This window comes from Montipora capricornis, chromosome 3 (assembly GCF_036669925.1).
Source record: "Montipora capricornis isolate CH-2021 chromosome 3, ASM3666992v2, whole genome shotgun sequence".
In the NCBI taxonomy this organism is placed as follows: Eukaryota; Metazoa; Cnidaria; class Anthozoa; order Scleractinia; family Acroporidae; genus Montipora; species Montipora capricornis.
In genome coordinates, this window is record NC_090885.1 from 856,764 (window position 1) to 875,059 (window position 18,296).

The following is an 18,296-nucleotide window of genomic DNA, read 5'->3' on the forward strand; positions in this document are numbered from 1 at the left end:
AAAACGAAAAATTCAAAGTGGAAAACAAATCTCTCTTCAGAAGTTGGTAAGAACTGATGACAAATTTCCGTCACCGGTATCCTCCGGTCCACATTGTACGAAATCGAACGTAAAACACTTGGAAAATGGTTTCTCGAAAGTAGAACTTTTATGCACTTTCTGGTTAATTTCTTTTACGACTGGGGAGATAATATTCTTTCTACAACAACTGCTGGAAATAAGACATTTTCATCCAAATTTTAGCGATTTATTGACGATTCAAAATTTGACCGAGATCGCTATCATCCCTTACCTATTTTTGTACTGCTAATGAGTGTGAGATACCACTAGTGAAAAGACCGCTGTCATTACTGTATTCGGCTTTCGTCTCGCGGGTAGGATTTGTGAGGAGTTTGATCACGTACGCTCATTCAAATCAACAAGATCGATTCTCGCTGCAATTGTACGGTGAATTTACTTGGAAAAGCGGTCAAATAGGACTCGTCTGCTCCCTGTAGTGAAAACATCGTATGCCGTTTTATTTCATCACGGAAATGTACGTAAATCTCTATACTTATGTAATAAATTTTGTATCCCCACGCGGCCATGCAATATCCTCCATTTGTGGCATTATCAAAATTTTTACCTCTATCTTTCTGATTTGTTCATTCAATCTCGGTTATCCGCTCATACACTGTATGTCCTAATAGGGAAACTGATTGCGTCGAGTGTTGCCAACCTGAAATTTTTGTGCGGGAAGCCGCGATATCCCCGAAACACAATGGACGTTTTTCATTTACTAGAAAATCTTGGAAATTTTGGTGGAAATCTCTATCTGGTGAAAAACGTTATCCGTTTAACGCAAGTCCACTCGCCCCTCGGCGAGTGCGATTTTGAGCGCTAAAATTCAAAATATGGCCGTGAATAGCCTGGAACTGGTAAGACCTTTGAAAACTTGTAAATAGAACACACATTTCCATCAGAAATTTTCCAACGGGGAAAACAAAACTACCTTTTCAGTAATTCCCTTTTTACCGATAACTTTCCAATGGAAAGAGCCAGAAAGTCGTGTTTCATTTACAAACAAACCGAAATTTCCGGAAATTTTTTGACTGATTGTCCAAGCGTTCAGAAATTAGTGAAAATTTAATAAGACAATTATTCTTTTTGCCTTTGTTGGATGTGAGACTGGATATAGCTGACTGGACACTACGCACTTATTTATCATCTCATATCCAACGAGCGCTCATGGAATAATCGTTAATTAATTTCTGGTTGACAGACTAAATTTCAGCCTGCAATTTGCCGTTTGCTTTTCTTTGCTCTCCTCTTAAAGTAGGGAGTTAAAGCAATGAAAAAGTCTGCGGCAACGAAAACTTTGCTTCACTATATAACTTTGCGCTATCTCAATTGTATGGCCATTATTCCATTTCGTTCACGTCGTGCGATACAGGCCCACTAACTAGATTGGCACGAACGGGTTAAAGGTGAATATAGAAAATGGAGCATGGTTATCCTTACTGACCCTTTTTTATAACGTATATGAGTCGGATAACCCGTGTTGGACGACCGATAATTGAAGCTCTCTCGGGGGTTGCTTTAAGTCATAGAGCAAGACGCACTTTTCGAAAAGAGTTCTCAAAAAGGTCTTCATAGTGATTATACTATGACCTACTATTAATTTCTTCCTTTCACCCGGGTAACCGATATCATTTAATTCCATTCGTAAACAGCTCAACCGAGAACAATTTAATTTCAAATTTATTTTGTTTGAAATTTGGTAACAGAGATTTCAACGTCATCTATTGCGCAGGCAACAACAAAGCCCCCAACAAGTAAGTGCACTCAATCGGTTATTCTTAATGGTGTCTTTTGCTTATTCTTTGCCTTTAAAGCCAAAAAGTACGGGTAGAAATGTGGAAGCCAATGATCGGCTTGTGTTCGACAATGGTTGAGCTTCCCGAAGCTCGGTCACTATTCTGAATGCCCTTAATAAACAGCTCAATTTATTTTGTTTGTAGTTTTCGTTACAGAGTTTTCAGCGTCAAGTACTTCGGCGACAACGACAAAGCCCCTAACACGTAAGGACACTCAATCAGTTGCTGTTAATGTCACTTGTTGTTCTTTGTTTTCCTTTGATCTCTTCAGCAAAAACCTACTGAAAGAAATGTAGAAGGCAATAACTGGCTGGAGTGAAAAATGGTATAGCTTCCGGTGCGAGGTCGCAATGCTTCATTCCTTTCCTAACAGCTTATCTAACGATAATTTAACTTTAAATTCATTTTATCTCAATTTTCGTTACAGACCTGTCATTGCCTAGTACTGTGCAGACAGCAACCGAGCCCCTAACAAGTAAGTACACTCAATCGTTTATTATTAATGATCTTATATGGAAGAAATATGGAAGCCAATGATTGGCTCGTGATGGACAATGGTATAGCTTCCGCTACAAGGTGGCTATGTTGCAGGTAAAACCTGGTCTCAGGTTGAATCTCCTTTTAACCAGATTAAATTAGTGATTCCCATTTTACCTCGGTTGAATATGCACTCAGATGCATTGAAGCCTAAAGAAAAATTAGGGTCAGGTCAGGATTAGTTTTGGTTATTATATGTCTTATATATGGCTGTCAATGATAATTCATTGTATAGAGGAAATAATGAAAAGCGGTGTGTTAGATTGAGCATGTCCATCATTGTAGTGTAGTGGTGAATGCACAGGACCAAAGATCTGGAAGGTCCGAGATCAAATACCGGTAAGTATATATTACGGTTCTTTGTTCCCTTACCGTATGTTTTAATCTTGAGGCTGAATGGATAAGACTGTATGAATACAGCAACCGATAAGTTGGTAAGAAACATTGAGAAGATGTGTTGAGACGCGTAAGCGTAAGACAGAGCTGGAGGAAAGGTGTATGTGTTTCCAAGTCCCTTTTTGGGGGATAAGTATAGCTGATCTAAACTAATTCGAGTGCACTCAATTGTTCATCCTTGGTAAAATGAAGATCACCAATATAACCTACAATCTCGGACAAAACTGTTGAGACAGTGACACAATTTCACCTCCATTTTGACACACCCCTACTTACTCCCCCCTTCCCACTCCCCCTCCCCCTCAGTCAATGTTGCTGAGTATTGCCATATGTTCTACAGTATATTTCCGACCAAGATAAGGCAACATTGAGTTTGGGGGGAGGGGAAAGGGCGGCTTTTAAGCTGAACGTTTGGATAAGTGGTTGGAGTACCAAAAAGGACACTTTGTCTCAACAGGTTTTGTCCGAGATTGTCTGTAACACGTTATGTTTCTAAAGACGAAAAATGAGTAATTATTTGAAAAGATACATTTTTTGACAGGTTGCTAAGACATGTTTTAAGCATTGGAATTGTTGTCTTGAGCAAAATCTTATAGAGAGTTGCGGATTTTAATGTATCTTTTTGAAATGACTTCCGGTAGTCGCCAATTATTATATTTCTTGGCGCGATCTTTTATTACTGTTTGAGGGGCATGTTGTTCCTTTACCCGCACCAAAAACACAGTTTGAACAAGACATTTCTATCGATATAGAGACAGACCAACATCTTTCACTCTAAAGGCCCCATAATGTTTGTTAAAAATGGAGAAATTGATGATCGTCAAAGCGACATGATGGCTTGTAGATGGAAAGTAAATCCCAAGGGAGTAACATAAGGAATTTACTCGGTGTCTTCCAGCGACTTTATTTAACGTCTATAAAGTCTTTCAGCAATCATGAGTCGATTAACATGTCATTAGAAAGGAGCTGTAGAAATATAGCTACGGTTAACAAGAGCTTTTGACGGTTAACAGACTTCGCTCGCATTTAAACAAGCAATTGAAAGAGTCCTCTCCTTAAAAATGTTGCGTTAACCGCTGTTAACCGTTGAAACTTGCTTCAAACTCGCTGTTAATCGTGTAAATAGGTACGAAATCTTCAAGAAAGCCATATTAAATTATAATTTGACCAGAAACATCCACAGAATATCAATTTGAAGTAAATTTTCCTTCCTCGTTCGTGACATTTACGATCATCCGGTCGTTGAGTAAATAAATGATAATTGAGTTAGCGCATTCCATTTATTTGTAAGTGCGTTACTCAGGCTTCTCAAAGGGTGCGTTTTACACCTTAAATCGAAACTGTTGAAGACATATAGCTTCTAATATTTTGTTCTGTAGCCTTTTCCTCGGAATATTCTATTATCCATCAAGTCTGGTAGCTTTTGATTGTTTCTACTGAGAATGTCATCAGTGTTCTAATCACACGGGTGGAAAATTGCTGGTATGTTTCTTTCCTGATGTTGAAGTTAATCGCCTCTCTGTGAAGTTTTAACTTCACTAAATGAAACAAATTTTCTCTAGGATTAATGTCCGGGCTTCTGGGCACTGGTTAGTACGTTTAATAGCTGAGAACCCCTGCTTTCCAACATATTTTGTTCAGAGACACAATTTTGACTGGGGTCTCCACCCAGAATCCATGACGGGGATGTTCCCGTTCTGGCCAGCATACACATGGCGTCATAGTTGTTCTCCACGAAGCAAGCAAACAACTCACCATTCATTTTTTCATACTGAGTGCACCGGAGGACTCCTTTTCCATAGCTCTTGAAAAATAATAACTTCTATGACTCTCCCGCCGCTGCATACTTTAGCACCCTTTTCTGTGCCACTTCTATTAGGACCTTCACATTTGTTGCATCAATTTGGCCCTTGCGGTCCCCTTGCTAGGTCTACTAAATTGGTTTAGTGGTAGAAAGTCTCATTATGTAGATAGAGAGCTATGTTGTTTGGCCACACATCCTTTGGATACACAAACATTGCATAAGTTCGTCTTTTCGCCTCAATTACTCTCCGGAAAGCCATACTTGCAGTGTAAGGACACACAATTCTTTCCTTTTGTGACGTCACTAATGAGGTTAATTAGCTATTTTTCCTTACAAAATTATATCTCGAGTCACACTTACTGAACTGTTCCAAAATTGTTGCCCTGGTTTGAAAAACCACAGAACTAATGCTATTTCTTTAGGTTATGCGATCGCAGACAATCTCGGACAAAACTGTTGAGACAGTGACACAATTTCACCTCCATTTTGACACACCCCTACTTACTCCCCCCTTCCCACTCCCTCCCCCTCAGTCAATGTTGCTGAGTATTGCCATATGTTCTACAGTATAGTTCCGACCAAGATAAGGCAACATTGAGTTTGGGGGGAGGGGAAAGGGCGGCTTTTAAGCTGAACGTTTGGATAAGTGGTTGGAGTACCAAAAAGGACACTTTGTCTCAACAGGTTTTGTCCGAGATTGTCTGTAACACGTTATCTTTCTAAAGACGAAAAATGAGTAATTATTTGAAAAGATACATTTTTTGGCAGGTTGCTAAGACATGTTTTAAGCATTGGAATTGTTGTCTTGAGCAAAATCTTATAGAGAGTTGCGGATTTTAATGTATCTTTTTGAAATGACTTCCGGTAGTCGCCAATTATTATATTTCTTGGCGCGATCTTTTATTACTGTTTGAGGGGCATGTTGTTCCTTTACCCGCACCAAAAACACAGTTTGAACAAGACATTTCTATCGATATAGAGACAGACCAACATCTTTCACTCTAAAGGCCCCATAATGTTTGTTAAAAATGGAGAAATTGATGATCGTCAAAGCGACATGATGGCCTGTAGATGGAAAGTAAATCCCAAGGGAGTAACATAAGGAATTTACTCGGTGTCTTCCAGCGACTTTATTTAACGTCTATAAAGTCTTTCAGCAATCATGAGTCGATTAACATGTCATTAGAAAGGAGCTGTAGAAATATAGCTACGGTTAACAAGAGCTTTTGACGGTTAACAGACTTCGCTCGCATTTAAACAAGCAATTGAAAGAGTCCTCTCCTTAAAAATGTTGCGTTAACCGCTGTTAACCGTTGAAACTTGCTTCAAACTCGCTGTTAATCGTGTAAATAGGTACGAAATCTTCAAGAAAGCCATATTAAATTATAATTTGACCAGAAACATCCACAGAATATCAATTTGAAGTAAATTTTCCTTCCTCGTTCGTGACATTTACGATCATCCGGTCGTTGAGTAAATAAATGATAATTGAGTTAGCGCATTCCATTTATTTGTAAGTGCGTTACTGAGGCTTCTCAAAGGGTGCGTTTTACACCTTAAATCGAAACTGTTGAAGACATATAGCTTCTAATATTTTGTTCTGTAGCCTTTTCCTCGGAATATTCTATTATCCATCAAGTCTGGTAGCTTTTGATTGTTTCTACTGAGAATGTCATCAGTGTTCTAATCACACGGGTGGAAAATTGCTGGTATGTTTCTTTCCTGATGTTGAAGTTAATCGCCTCTCTGTGAAGTTTTAACTTCACTAAATGAAACAAATTTTCTCTAGGATTAATGTCCGGGCTTCTGGGCACTGGTTAGTATGTTTAATAGCTGAGAACCCCTGCTTTCCAACATATTTTGTTCAGAGACACAATTTTGACTGGGGTCTCCACCCAGAATCCATGACGGGGATGTTCCCGTTCTGGCCAGCATACACATGGCGTCATAGTTGTTCTCCACGAAGCAAGCAAACAACTCACCATTCATTTTTTCATACTGAGTGCACCGGAGGACTCCTTTTCCATAGCTCTTGAAAAATAATAACTTTTATGACTCTCCCGCCGCTGCATACTTTAGCACCCTTTTCTGTGCCACTTCTATTAGGACCTTCACATTTGTTGCATCAATTTGGCCCTTGCGGTCCCCTTGCTAGGTCTACTAAATTGGTTTAGTGGTAGAAAGTCTCATTATGTAGATAGAGAGCTATGTTGTTTGGCCACACATCCTTTGGATACACAAACATTGCATAAGTTCGTCTTTTCGCCTCAATTACTCTCCGGAAAGCCATACTTGCAGTGTAAGGACACACAATTCTTTCCTTTTGTGACGTCACTAATGAGGTTAATTAGCTATTTTTCCTTACAAAATTATATCTCGAGTCACACTTACTGAACTGTTCCAAAATTGTTGCCCTGGTTTGAAAAACCACAGAACTAATGCTATTTCTTTAGGTTATGCGATCGCAGACAATCTCGGACAAAACTGTTGAGACAGTGACACAATTTCACCTCCATTTTGACACACCCCTACTTACTCCCCCCTTCCCACTCCCTCCCCCTCAGTCAATGTTGCTGAGTATTGCCATATGTTCTACAGTATATTTCCGACCAAGATAAGGCAACATTGAGTTTGGGGGGAGGGGAAAGGGCGGCTTTTAAGCTGAACGTTTGGATAAGTGGTTGGAGTACCAAAAAGGACACTTTGTCTCAACAGGTTTTGTCCGAGATTGTCTGTAACACGTTATGTTTCTAAAGACGAAAAATGAGTAATTATTTGAAAAGATACATTTTTTGACAGGTTGCTAAGACATGTTTTAAGCATTGGAATTGTTGTCTTGAGCAAAATCTTATAGAGAGTTGCGGATTTTAATGTATCTTTTTGAAATGACTTCCGGTAGTCGCCAATTATTATATTTCTTGGCGCGATCTTTTATTACTGTTTGAGGGGCATGTTGTTCCTTTACCCGCACCAAAAACACAGTTTGAACAAGACATTTCTATCGATATAGAGACAGACCAACATCTTTCACTCTAAAGGCCCCATAATGTTTGTTAAAAATGGAGAAATTGATGATCGTTAAAGCGACATGATGGCCTGTAGATGGAAAGTAAATCCCAAGGGAGTAACATAAGGAATTTACTCGGTGTCTTCCAGCGACTTTATTTAACGTCTATAAAGTCTTTCAGCAATCATGAGTCGATTAACATGTCATTAGAAAGGAGCTGTAGAAATATAGCTACGGTTAACAAGAGCTTTTGACAGTTAAAAGACTTCGCTCGCATTTAAACAAGCAATTGAAAGAGTCCTCTCCTTAAAAATGTTTCGTTAACGGCTGTTAACCGTTGAAACTTGCTTCAAACTCGCTGTTAATTGTGTAAATAGGTACGAAATCTTCAAGAAAGCCATATTAAATTATAATTTGACCAGAAACATCCACAGAATATCAATTTGAAGTAAATTTTCCTTCCTCGTTCGTGACATTTACGATCATCCGGTCGTTGAGTAAATAAATGATAATTGAGTTAGCGCATTCCATTTATTTGTAAGTGCGTTACTGAGGCTTCTCAAAGGGTGCGTTTTACACCTTAAATCGAAACTGTTGAAGACATATAGCTTCTAATATTTTGTTCTGTAGCCTTTTCCTCGGAATATTCTATTATCCATCAAGTCTGGTAGCTTTTGATTGTTTCTACTGAGAATGTCATCAGTGTTCTAATCACACGGGTGGAAAATTGCTGGTATGTTTCTTTCCTGATGTTGAAGTTAATCGCCTCTCTGTGAAGTTTTAACTTCACTAAATGAAACAAATTTTCTGTAGGATTAATGTCCGGGCTTCTGGGCACTGGTTTTAATAGCTGAGAACCCCTGCTTTCCAACATATTTTGTTCAGAGACACAATTTTGACTGGGGTCTCCACCCAGAATCCATGACGGGGATGTTCCCGTTCTGGCCAGCATACACATGGCGTCATAGTTGTTCTCCACGAAGCAAGCAAACAACTCACCATTCATTTTTTCATACTGAGTGCACCGGAGGACTCCTTTTCCATAGCTCTTGAAAAATAATAACTTCTATGACTCTCCCGCCGCTGCATACTTTAGCACCCTTTTCTGTGCCACTTCTATTAGGACCTTCACATTTGTTGCATCAATTTGGCCCTTGCGGTCCCCTTGCTAGGTCTACTAAATTGGTTTAGTGGTAGAAACTTACATTATGTAGATAGAGAGCTATGTTGTTTGGCCACACATCCTTTGGATACACAAACATTGCATAAGTTCGTCTTTTCGCCTCAATTACTCTCCGGAAAGCCATACTTGCAGTGTAAGGACACACAATTCTTTCCTTTTGTGACGTCACTAATGAGGTTAATTAGCTATTTTTCCTTACAAAATTATATCTCGAGTCACACTTACTGAACTGTTCCAAAATTGTTGCCCTGGTTTGAAAAACCACAGAACTAATGCTATTTCTTTAGGTTATGCGATCGCAGACAATCTCGGACAAAACTGTTGAGACAGTGACACAATTTCACCTCCATTTTGACACACCCCTACTTACTCCCCCCTTCCCACTCCCTCCCCCTCAGTCAATGTTGCTGAGTATTGCCATATGTTCTACAGTATATTTCCGACCAAGATAAGGCAACATTGAGTTTGGGGGGAGGGGAAAGGGCGGCTTTTAAGCTGAACGTTTGGATAAGTGGTTGGAGTACCAAAAAGGACACTTTGTCTCAACAGGTTTTGTCCGAGATTGTCTGTAACACGTTATGTTTCTAAAGACGAAAAATGAGTAATTATTTGAAAAGATACATTTTTTGACAGGTTGCTAAGACATGTTTTAAGCATTGGAATTGTTGTCTTGAGCAAAATCTTATAGAGAGTTGCGGATTTTAATGTATCTTTTTGAAATGACTTCCGGTAGTCGCCAATTATTATATTTCTTGGCGCGATCTTTTATTACTGTTTGAGGGGCATGTTGTTCCTTTACCCGCACCAAAAACACAGTTTGAACAAGACATTTCTATCGATATAGAGACAGACCAACATCTTTCACTCTAAAGGCCCCATAATGTTTGTTAAAAATGGAGAAATTGATGATCGTCAAAGCGACATGATGGCTTGTAGATAGAAAGTAAATCCCAAGGGAGTAACATAAGGAATTTACTCGGTGTCTTCCAGCGACTTTATTTAACGTCTATAAAGTCTTTCAGCAATCATGAGTCGATTAACATGTCATTAGAAAGGAGCTGTAGAAATATAGCTACGGTTAACAAGAGCTTTTGACGGTTAACAGACTTCGCTCGCATTTAAACAAGCAATTGAAAGAGTCCTCTCCTTAAAAATGTTGCGTTAACCGCTGTTAACCGTTGAAACTTGCTTCAAACTCGCTGTTAATCGTGTAAATAGGTACGAAATCTTCAAGAAAGCCATATTAAATTATAATTTGACCAGAAACATCCACAGAATATCAATTTGAAGTAAATTTTCCTTCCTCGTTCGTGACATTTACGATCATCCGGTCGTTGAGTAAATAAATGATAATTGAGTTAGCGCATTCCATTTATTTGTAAGTGCGTTACTGAGGCTTCTCAAAGGGTGCGTTTTACACCTTAAATCGAAACTGTTGAAGACATATAGCTTCTAATATTTTGTTCTGTAGCCTTTTCCTCGGAATATTCTATTATCCATCAAGTCTGGTAGCTTTTGATTGTTTCTACTGAGAATGTCATCAGTGTTCTAATCACACGGGTGGAAAATTGCTGGTATGTTTCTTTCCTGATGTTGAAGTTAATCGCCTCTCTGTGAAGTTTTAACTTCACTAAATGAAACAAATTTTCTCTAGGATTAATGTCCGGGCTTCTGGGAACTGGTTAGTACGTTTAATAGCTGAGAACCCCTGCTTTCCAACATATTTTGTTCAGAGACACAATTTTGACTGGGGTCTCCACCCAGAATCCATGACGGGGATGTTCCCGTTCTGGCCAGCATACACATGGCGTCATAGTTGTTCTCCACGAAGCAAGCAAACAACTCACCATTCATTTTTTCATACTGAGTGCACCGGAGGACTCCTTTTCCATAGCTCTTGAAAAATAATAACTTCTATGACTCTCCCGCCGCTGCATACTTTAGCACCCTTTTCTGTGCCACTTCTATTAGGACCTTCACATTTGTTGCATCAATTTGGCCCTTGCGGTCCCCTTGCTAGGTCTACTAAATTGGTTTAGTGGTAGAAAGTCTCATTATGTAGATAGAGAGCTATGTTGTTTGGCCACACATCCTTTGGATACACAAACATTGCATAAGTTCGTCTTTTCGCCTCAATTACTCTCCGGAAAGCCATACTTGCAGTGTAAGGACACACAATTCTTTCCTTTTGTGACGTCACTAATGAGGTTAATTAGCTATTTTTCCTTACAAAATTATATCTCGAGTCACACTTACTGAACTGTTCCAAAATTGTTGCCCTGGTTTGAAAAACCACAGAACTAATGCTATTTCTTTAGGTTATGCGATCGCAGACAATCTCGGACAAAACTGTTGAGACAGTGACACAATTTCACCTCCATTTTGACACACCCCTACTTACTCCCCCCTTCCCACTCCCTCCCCCTCAGTCAATGTTGCTGAGTATTGCCATATGTTCTACAGTATATTTCCGACCAAGATAAGGCAACATTGAGTTTGGGGGGAGGGGAAAGGGCGGCTTTTAAGCTGAACGTTTGGATAAGTGGTTGGAGTACCAAAAAGGACACTTTGTCTCAACAGGTTTTGTCCGAGATTGTCTGTAACACGTTATGTTTCTAAAGACGAAAAATGAGTAATTATTTGAAAAGATACATTTTTTGACAGGTTGCTAAGACATGTTTTAAGCATTGGAATTGTTGTCTTGAGCAAAATCTTATAGAGAGTTGCGGATTTTAATGTATCTTTTTGAAATGACTTCCGGTAGTCGCCAATTATTATATTTCTTGGCGCGATCTTTTATTACTGTTTGAGGGGCATGTTGTTCCTTTACCCGCACCAAAAACACAGTTTGAACAAGACATTTCTATCGATATAGAGACAGACCAACATCTTTCACTCTAAAGGCCCCATAATGTTTGTTAAAAATGGAGAAATTGATGATCGTCAAAGCGACATGATGGCTTGTAGATAGAAAGTAAATCCCAAGGGAGTAACATAAGGAATTTACTCGGTGTCTTCCAGCGACTTTATTTAACGTCTATAAAGTCTTTCAGCAATCATGAGTCGATTAACATGTCATTAGAAAGGAGCTGTAGAAATATAGCTACGGTTAACAAGAGCTTTTGACGGTTAACAGACTTCGCTCGCATTTAAACAAGCAATTGAAAGAGTCCTCTCCTTAAAAATGTTGCGTTAACCGCTGTTAACCGTTGAAACTTGCTTCAAACTCGCTGTTAATTGTGTAAATAGGTACGAAATCTTCAAGAAAGCCATATTAAATTATAATTTGACCAGAAACATCCACAGAATATCAATTTGAAGTAAATTTTCCTTCCTCGTTCGTGACATTTACGATCATCCGGTCGTTGAGTAAATAAATGATAATTGAGTTAGCGCATTCCATTTATTTGTAAGTGCGTTACTGAGGCTTCTCAAAGGGTGCGTTTTACACCTTAAATCGAAACTGTTGAAGACATATAGCTTCTAATATTTTGTTCTGTAGCCTTTTCCTCGGAATATTCTATTATCCATCAAGTCTGGTAGCTTTTGATTGTTTCTACTGAGAATGTCATCAGTGTTCTAATCACACGGGTGGAAAATTGCTGGTATGTTTCTTTCCTGATGTTGAAGTTAATCGCCTCTCTGTGAAGTTTTAACTTCACTAAATGAAACAAATTTTCTCTAGGATTAATGTCCGGGCTTCTGGGCACTGGTTAGTATGTTTAATAGCTGAGAACCCCTGCTTTCCAACATATTTTGTTCAGAGACACAATTTTGACTGGGGTCTCCACCCAGAATCCATGACGGGGATGTTCCCGTTCTGGCCAGCATACACATGGCGTCATAGTTGTTCTCCACGAAGCAAGCAAACAACTCACCATTCATTTTTTCATACTGAGTGCACCGGAGGACTCCTTTTCCATAGCTCTTGAAAAATAATAACTTTTATGACTCTCCCGCCGCTGCATACTTTAGCACCCTTTTCCGTGCCACTTCTATTAGGACCTTCACATTTGTTGCATCAATTTGGCCCTTGCGGTCCCCTTGCTAGGTCTACTAAATTGGTTTAGTGGTAGAAAGTCTCATTATGTAGATAGAGAGCTATGTTGTTTGGCCACACATCCTTTGGATACACAAACATTGCATAAGTTCGTCTTTTCGCCTCAATTACTCTCCGGAAAGCCATACTTGCAGTGTAAGGACACACAATTCTTTCCTTTTGTGACGTCACTAATGAGGTTAATTAGCTATTTTTCCTTACAAAATTATATCTCGAGTCACACTTACTGAACTGTTCCAAAATTGTTGCCCTGGTTTGAAAAACCACAGAACTAATGCTATTTCTTTAGGTTATGCGATCGCAGACAATCTCGGACAAAACTGTTGAGACAGTGACACAATTTCACCTCCATTTTGACACACCCCTACTTACTCCCCCCTTCCCACTCCCTCCCCCTCAGTCAATGTTGCTGAGTATTGCCATATGTTCTACAGTATATTTCCGACCAAGATAAGGCAACATTGAGTTTGGGGGGAGGGGAAAGGGCGGCTTTTAAGCTGAACGTTTGGATAAGTGGTTGGAGTACCAAAAAGGACACTTTGTCTCAACAGGTTTTGTCCGAGATTGTCTGTAACACGTTATGTTTCTAAAGACGAAAAATGAGTAATTATTTGAAAAGATACATTTTTTGACAGGTTGCTAAGACATGTTTTAAGCATTGGAATTGTTGTCTTGAGCAAAATCTTATAGAGAGTTGCGGATTTTAATGTATCTTTTTGAAATGACTTCCGGTAGTCGCCAATTATTATATTTCTTGGCGCGATCTTTTATTACTGTTTGAGGGGCATGTTGTTCCTTTACCCGCACCAAAAACACAGTTTGAACAAGACATTTCTATCGATATAGAGACAGACCAACATCTTTCACTCTAAAGGCCCCATAATGTTTGTTAAAAATGGAGAAATTGATGATCGTCAAAGCGACATGATGGCTTGTAGATGGAAAGTAAATCCCAAGGGAGTAACATAAGGAATTTACTCGGTGTCTTCCAGCGACTTTATTTAACGTCTATAAAGTCTTTCAGCAATCATGAGTCGATTAACATGTCATTAGAAAGGAGCTGTAGAAATATAGCTACGGTTAACAAGAGCTTTTGACGGTTAACAGACTTCGCTCGCATTTAAACAAGCAATTGAAAGAGTCCTCTCCTTAAAAATGTTGCGTTAACCGCTGTTAACCGTTGAAACTTGCTTCAAACTCGCTGTTAATCGTGTAAATAGGTACGAAATCTTCAAGAAAGCCATATTAAATTATAATTTGACCAGAAACATCCACAGAATATCAATTTGAAGTAAATTTTCCTTCCTCGTTCGTGACATTTACGATCATCCGGTCGTTGAGTAAATAAATGATAATTGAGTTAGCGCATTCCATTTATTTGTAAGTGCGTTACTGAGGCTTCTCAAAGGGTGCGTTTTACACCTTAAATCGAAACTGTTGAAGACATATAGCTTCTAATATTTTGTTCTGTAGCCTTTTCCTCGGAATATTCTATTATCCATCAAGTCTGGTAGCTTTTGATTGTTTCTACTGAGAATGTCATCAGTGTTCTAATCACACGGGTGGAAAATTGCTGGTATGTTTCTTTCCTGATGTTGAAGTTAATCGCCTCTCTGTGAAGTTTTAACTTCACTAAATGAAACAAATTTTCTCTAGGATTAATGTCCGGGCTTCTGGGCACTGGTTAGTATGTTTAATAGCTGAGAACCCCTGCTTTCCAACATATTTTGTTCAGAGACACAATTTGACTGGGGTCTCCACCCAGAATCCATGACGGGGATGTTCCCGTTCTGGCCAGCATACACATGGCGTCATAGTTGTTCTCCACGAAGCAAGCAAACAACTCACCATTCATTTTTTCATACTGAGTGCACCGGAGGACTCCTTTTCCATAGCTCTTGAAAAATAATAACTTTTATGACTCTCCCGCCGCTGCATACTTTAGCACCCTTTTCCGTGCCACTTCTATTAGGACCTTCACATTTGTTGCATCAATTTGGCCCTTGCGGTCCCCTTGCTAGGTCTACTAAATTGGTTTAGTGGTAGAAAGTCTCATTATGTAGATAGAGAGCTATGTTGTTTGGCCACACATCCTTTGGATACACAAACATTGCATAAGTTCGTCTTTTCGCCTCAATTACTCTCCGGAAAGCCATACTTGCAGTGTAAGGACACACAATTCTTTCCTTTTGTGACGTCACTAATGAGGTTAATTAGCTATTTTTCCTTACAAAATTATATCTCGAGTCACACTTACTGAACTGTTCCAAAATTGTTGCCCTGGTTTGAAAAACCACAGAACTAATGCTATTTCTTTAGGTTATGCGATCGCAGACAATCTCGGACAAAACTGTTGAGACAGTGACACAATTTCACCTCCATTTTGACACACCCCTACTTACTCCCCCCTTCCCACTCCCTCCCCCTCAGTCAATGTTGCTGAGTATTGCCATATGTTCTACAGTATATTTCCGACCAAGATAAGGCAACATTGAGTTTGGGGGGAGGGGAAAGGGCGGCTTTTAAGCTGAACGTTTGGATAAGTGGTTGGAGTACCAAAAAGGACACTTTGTCTCAACAGGTTTTGTCCGAGATTGTCTGTAACACGTTATGTTTCTAAAGACGAAAAATGAGTAATTATTTGAAAAGATACATTTTTTGACAGGTTGCTAAGACATGTTTTAAGCATTGGAATTGTTGTCTTGAGCAAAATCTTATAGAGAGTTGCGGATTTTAATGTATCTTTTTGAAATGACTTCCGGTAGTCGCCAATTATTATATTTCTGGGCGCGATCTTTTATTACTGTTTGAGGGGTATGTTGTTCCTTTACCCGCACCAAAAACACAGTTTGAACAAGACATTTCTATCGATATAGAGACAGACCAACATCTTTCACTCTAAAGGCCCCATAATGTTTGTTAAAAATGGAGAAATTGATGATCGTCAATGCGACATGATGGCCTGTAGATAGAAAGTAAATCCCAAGGGAGTAACATAAGGAATTTACTCGGTGTCTTCCAGCGACTTTATTTAACGTCTATAAAGTCTTTCAGCAATCATGAGTCGATTAACATGTCATTAGAAAGGAGCTGTAGAAATATAGCTACGGTTAACAAGAGCTTTTGACGGTTAACAGACTTCGCTCGCATTTAAACAAGCAATTGAAAGAGTCCTCTCCTTAAAAATGTTTCGTTAACGGCTGTTAACCGTTGAAACTTGCTTCAAACTCGCTGTTAATCGTGTAAATAGGTACGAAATCTTCAAGAAAGCCATATTAAATTATAATTTGACCAGAAACATCCACAGAATATCAATTTGAAGTAAATTTTCCTTCCTCGTTCGTGACATTTACGATCATCCGGTCGTTGAGTAAATAAATGATAATTGAGTTAGCGCATTCCATTTATTTGTAAGTGCGTTACTGAGGCTTCTCAAAGGGTGCGTTTTACACCTTAAATCGAAACTGTTGAAGACATATAGCTTCTAATATTTTGTTCTGTAGCCTTTTCCTCGGAATATTCTATTATCCATCAAGTCTGGTAGCTTTTGATTGTTTCTACTGAGAATGTCATCAGTGTTCTAATCACACGGGTTGAAAATTGCTGGTATGTTTCTTTCCTGATGTTGAAGTTAATCGCCTCTCTGTGAAGTTTTAACTTCACTAAATGAAACAAATTTTCTCTAGGATTAATGTCCGGGCTTCTGGGCACTGGTTAGTATGTTTAATAGCTGAGAACCCCTGCTTTCCAACATATTTTGTTCAGAGACACAATTTTGACTGGGGTCTCCACCCAGAATCCATGACGGGGATGTTCCCGTTCTGGCCAGCATACACATGGCGTCATAGTTGTTCTCCACGAAGCAAGCAAACAACTCACCATTCATTTTTTCATACTGAGTGCACCGGAGGACTCCTTTTCCATAGCTCTTGAAAAATAATAACTTTTATGACTCTCCCGCCGCTGCATACTTTAGCACCCTTTTCCGTGCCACTTCTATTAGGACCTTCACATTTGTTGCATCAATTTGGCCCTTGCGGTCCCCTTGCTAGGTCTACTAAATTGGTTTAGTGGTAGAAAGTCTCATTATGTAGATAGAGAGCTATGTTGTTTGGCCACACATCCTTTGGATACACAAACATTGCATAAGTTCGTCTTTTCGCCTCAATTACTCTCCGGAAAGCCATACTTGCAGTGTAAGGGCACACAATTCTTTCCTTTTGTGACGTCACTAATGAGGTTAATTAGCTATTTTTCCTTACAAAATTATATCTCGAGTCACACTTACTGAACTGTTCCAAAATTGTTGCCCTGGTTTGAAAAACCACAGAACTAATGCTATTTCTTTAGGTTATGCGATCGCAGACAATCTCGGACAAAACTGTTGAGACAGTGACACAATTTCACCTCCATTTTGACACACCCCTACTTACTCCCCCCTTCCCACTCCCTCCCCCTCAGTCAATGTTGCTGAGTATTGCCATATGTTCTACAGTATAGTTCCGACCAAGATAAGGCAACATTGAGTTTGGGGGGAGGGGAAAGGGCGGCTTTTAAGCTGAACGTTTGGATAAGTGGTTGGAGTACCAAAAAGGACACTTTGTCTCAACAGGTTTTGTCCGAGATTGTCTGTAACACGTTATGTTTCTAAAGACGAAAAATGAGTAATTATTTGAAAAGATACATTTTTTGACAGGTTGCTAAGACATGTTTTAAGCATTGGAATTGTTGTCTTGAGCAAAATCTTATAGAGAGTTGCGGATTTTAATGTATCTTTTTGAAATGACTTCCGGTAGTCGCCAATTATTATATTTCTGGGCGCGATCTTTTATTACTGTTTGAGGGGTATGTTGTTCCTTTACCCGCACCAAAAACACAGTTTGAACAAGACATTTCTATCGATATAGAGACAGACCAACATCTTTCACTCTAAAGGCCCCATAATGTTTGTTAAAAATGGAGAAATTGATGATCGTCAAAGCGACATGATGGCCTGTAGATAGAAAGTAAATCCCAAGGGAGTCATGAACATAAGGAATTTACTCGGTGTCTTCCATCGACTTTATTTAACGTCTATAAAGTCTTTCAGCAATCATGAGTCGATTAACATGTCATTAGAAAGGAGCTGTAGAAATATAGCTACGGTTAACAAGAGCTTTTGACAGTTAAAAGACTTCGCTCGCATTTAAACAAGCAATTGAAAGAGTCCTCTCCTTAAAAATGTTTCGTTAACGGCTGTTAACCGTTGAAACTTGCTTCAAACTCGCTGTTAATCGTGTAAATAGGTACGAAATCTTCAAGAAAGCCATATTAAATTATAATTTGACCAGAAACATCCACAGAATATCAATTTGAAGTAAATTTTCCTTCCTCGTTCGTGACATTTACGATCATCCGGTCGTTGAGTAAATAAATGATAATTGAGTTAGCGCATTCCATTTATTTGTAAGTGC

At 39.1% G+C, this 18,296-nt stretch overlaps 1 protein-coding gene across 1 annotated transcript in view; it reads left to right on the top strand.

The window, feature by feature from the left end:
- Nucleotides 1–2,393, top strand: part of LOC138039696 (uncharacterized) — a 218,669-nt gene extending 216,276 nt beyond the window's left edge. Inside the window, exons 6-7 of the mRNA XM_068885541.1 lie at nt 1,767–1,814; nt 2,284–2,393. Coding sequence (XP_068741642.1) covers nt 1,767–1,814; nt 2,284–2,393 — 158 coding nt within the window. The remainder of the gene's footprint in view (nt 1–1,766; nt 1,815–2,283) is intronic.
- Nucleotides 2,394–18,296: the final 15,903 nt, after the last annotated feature.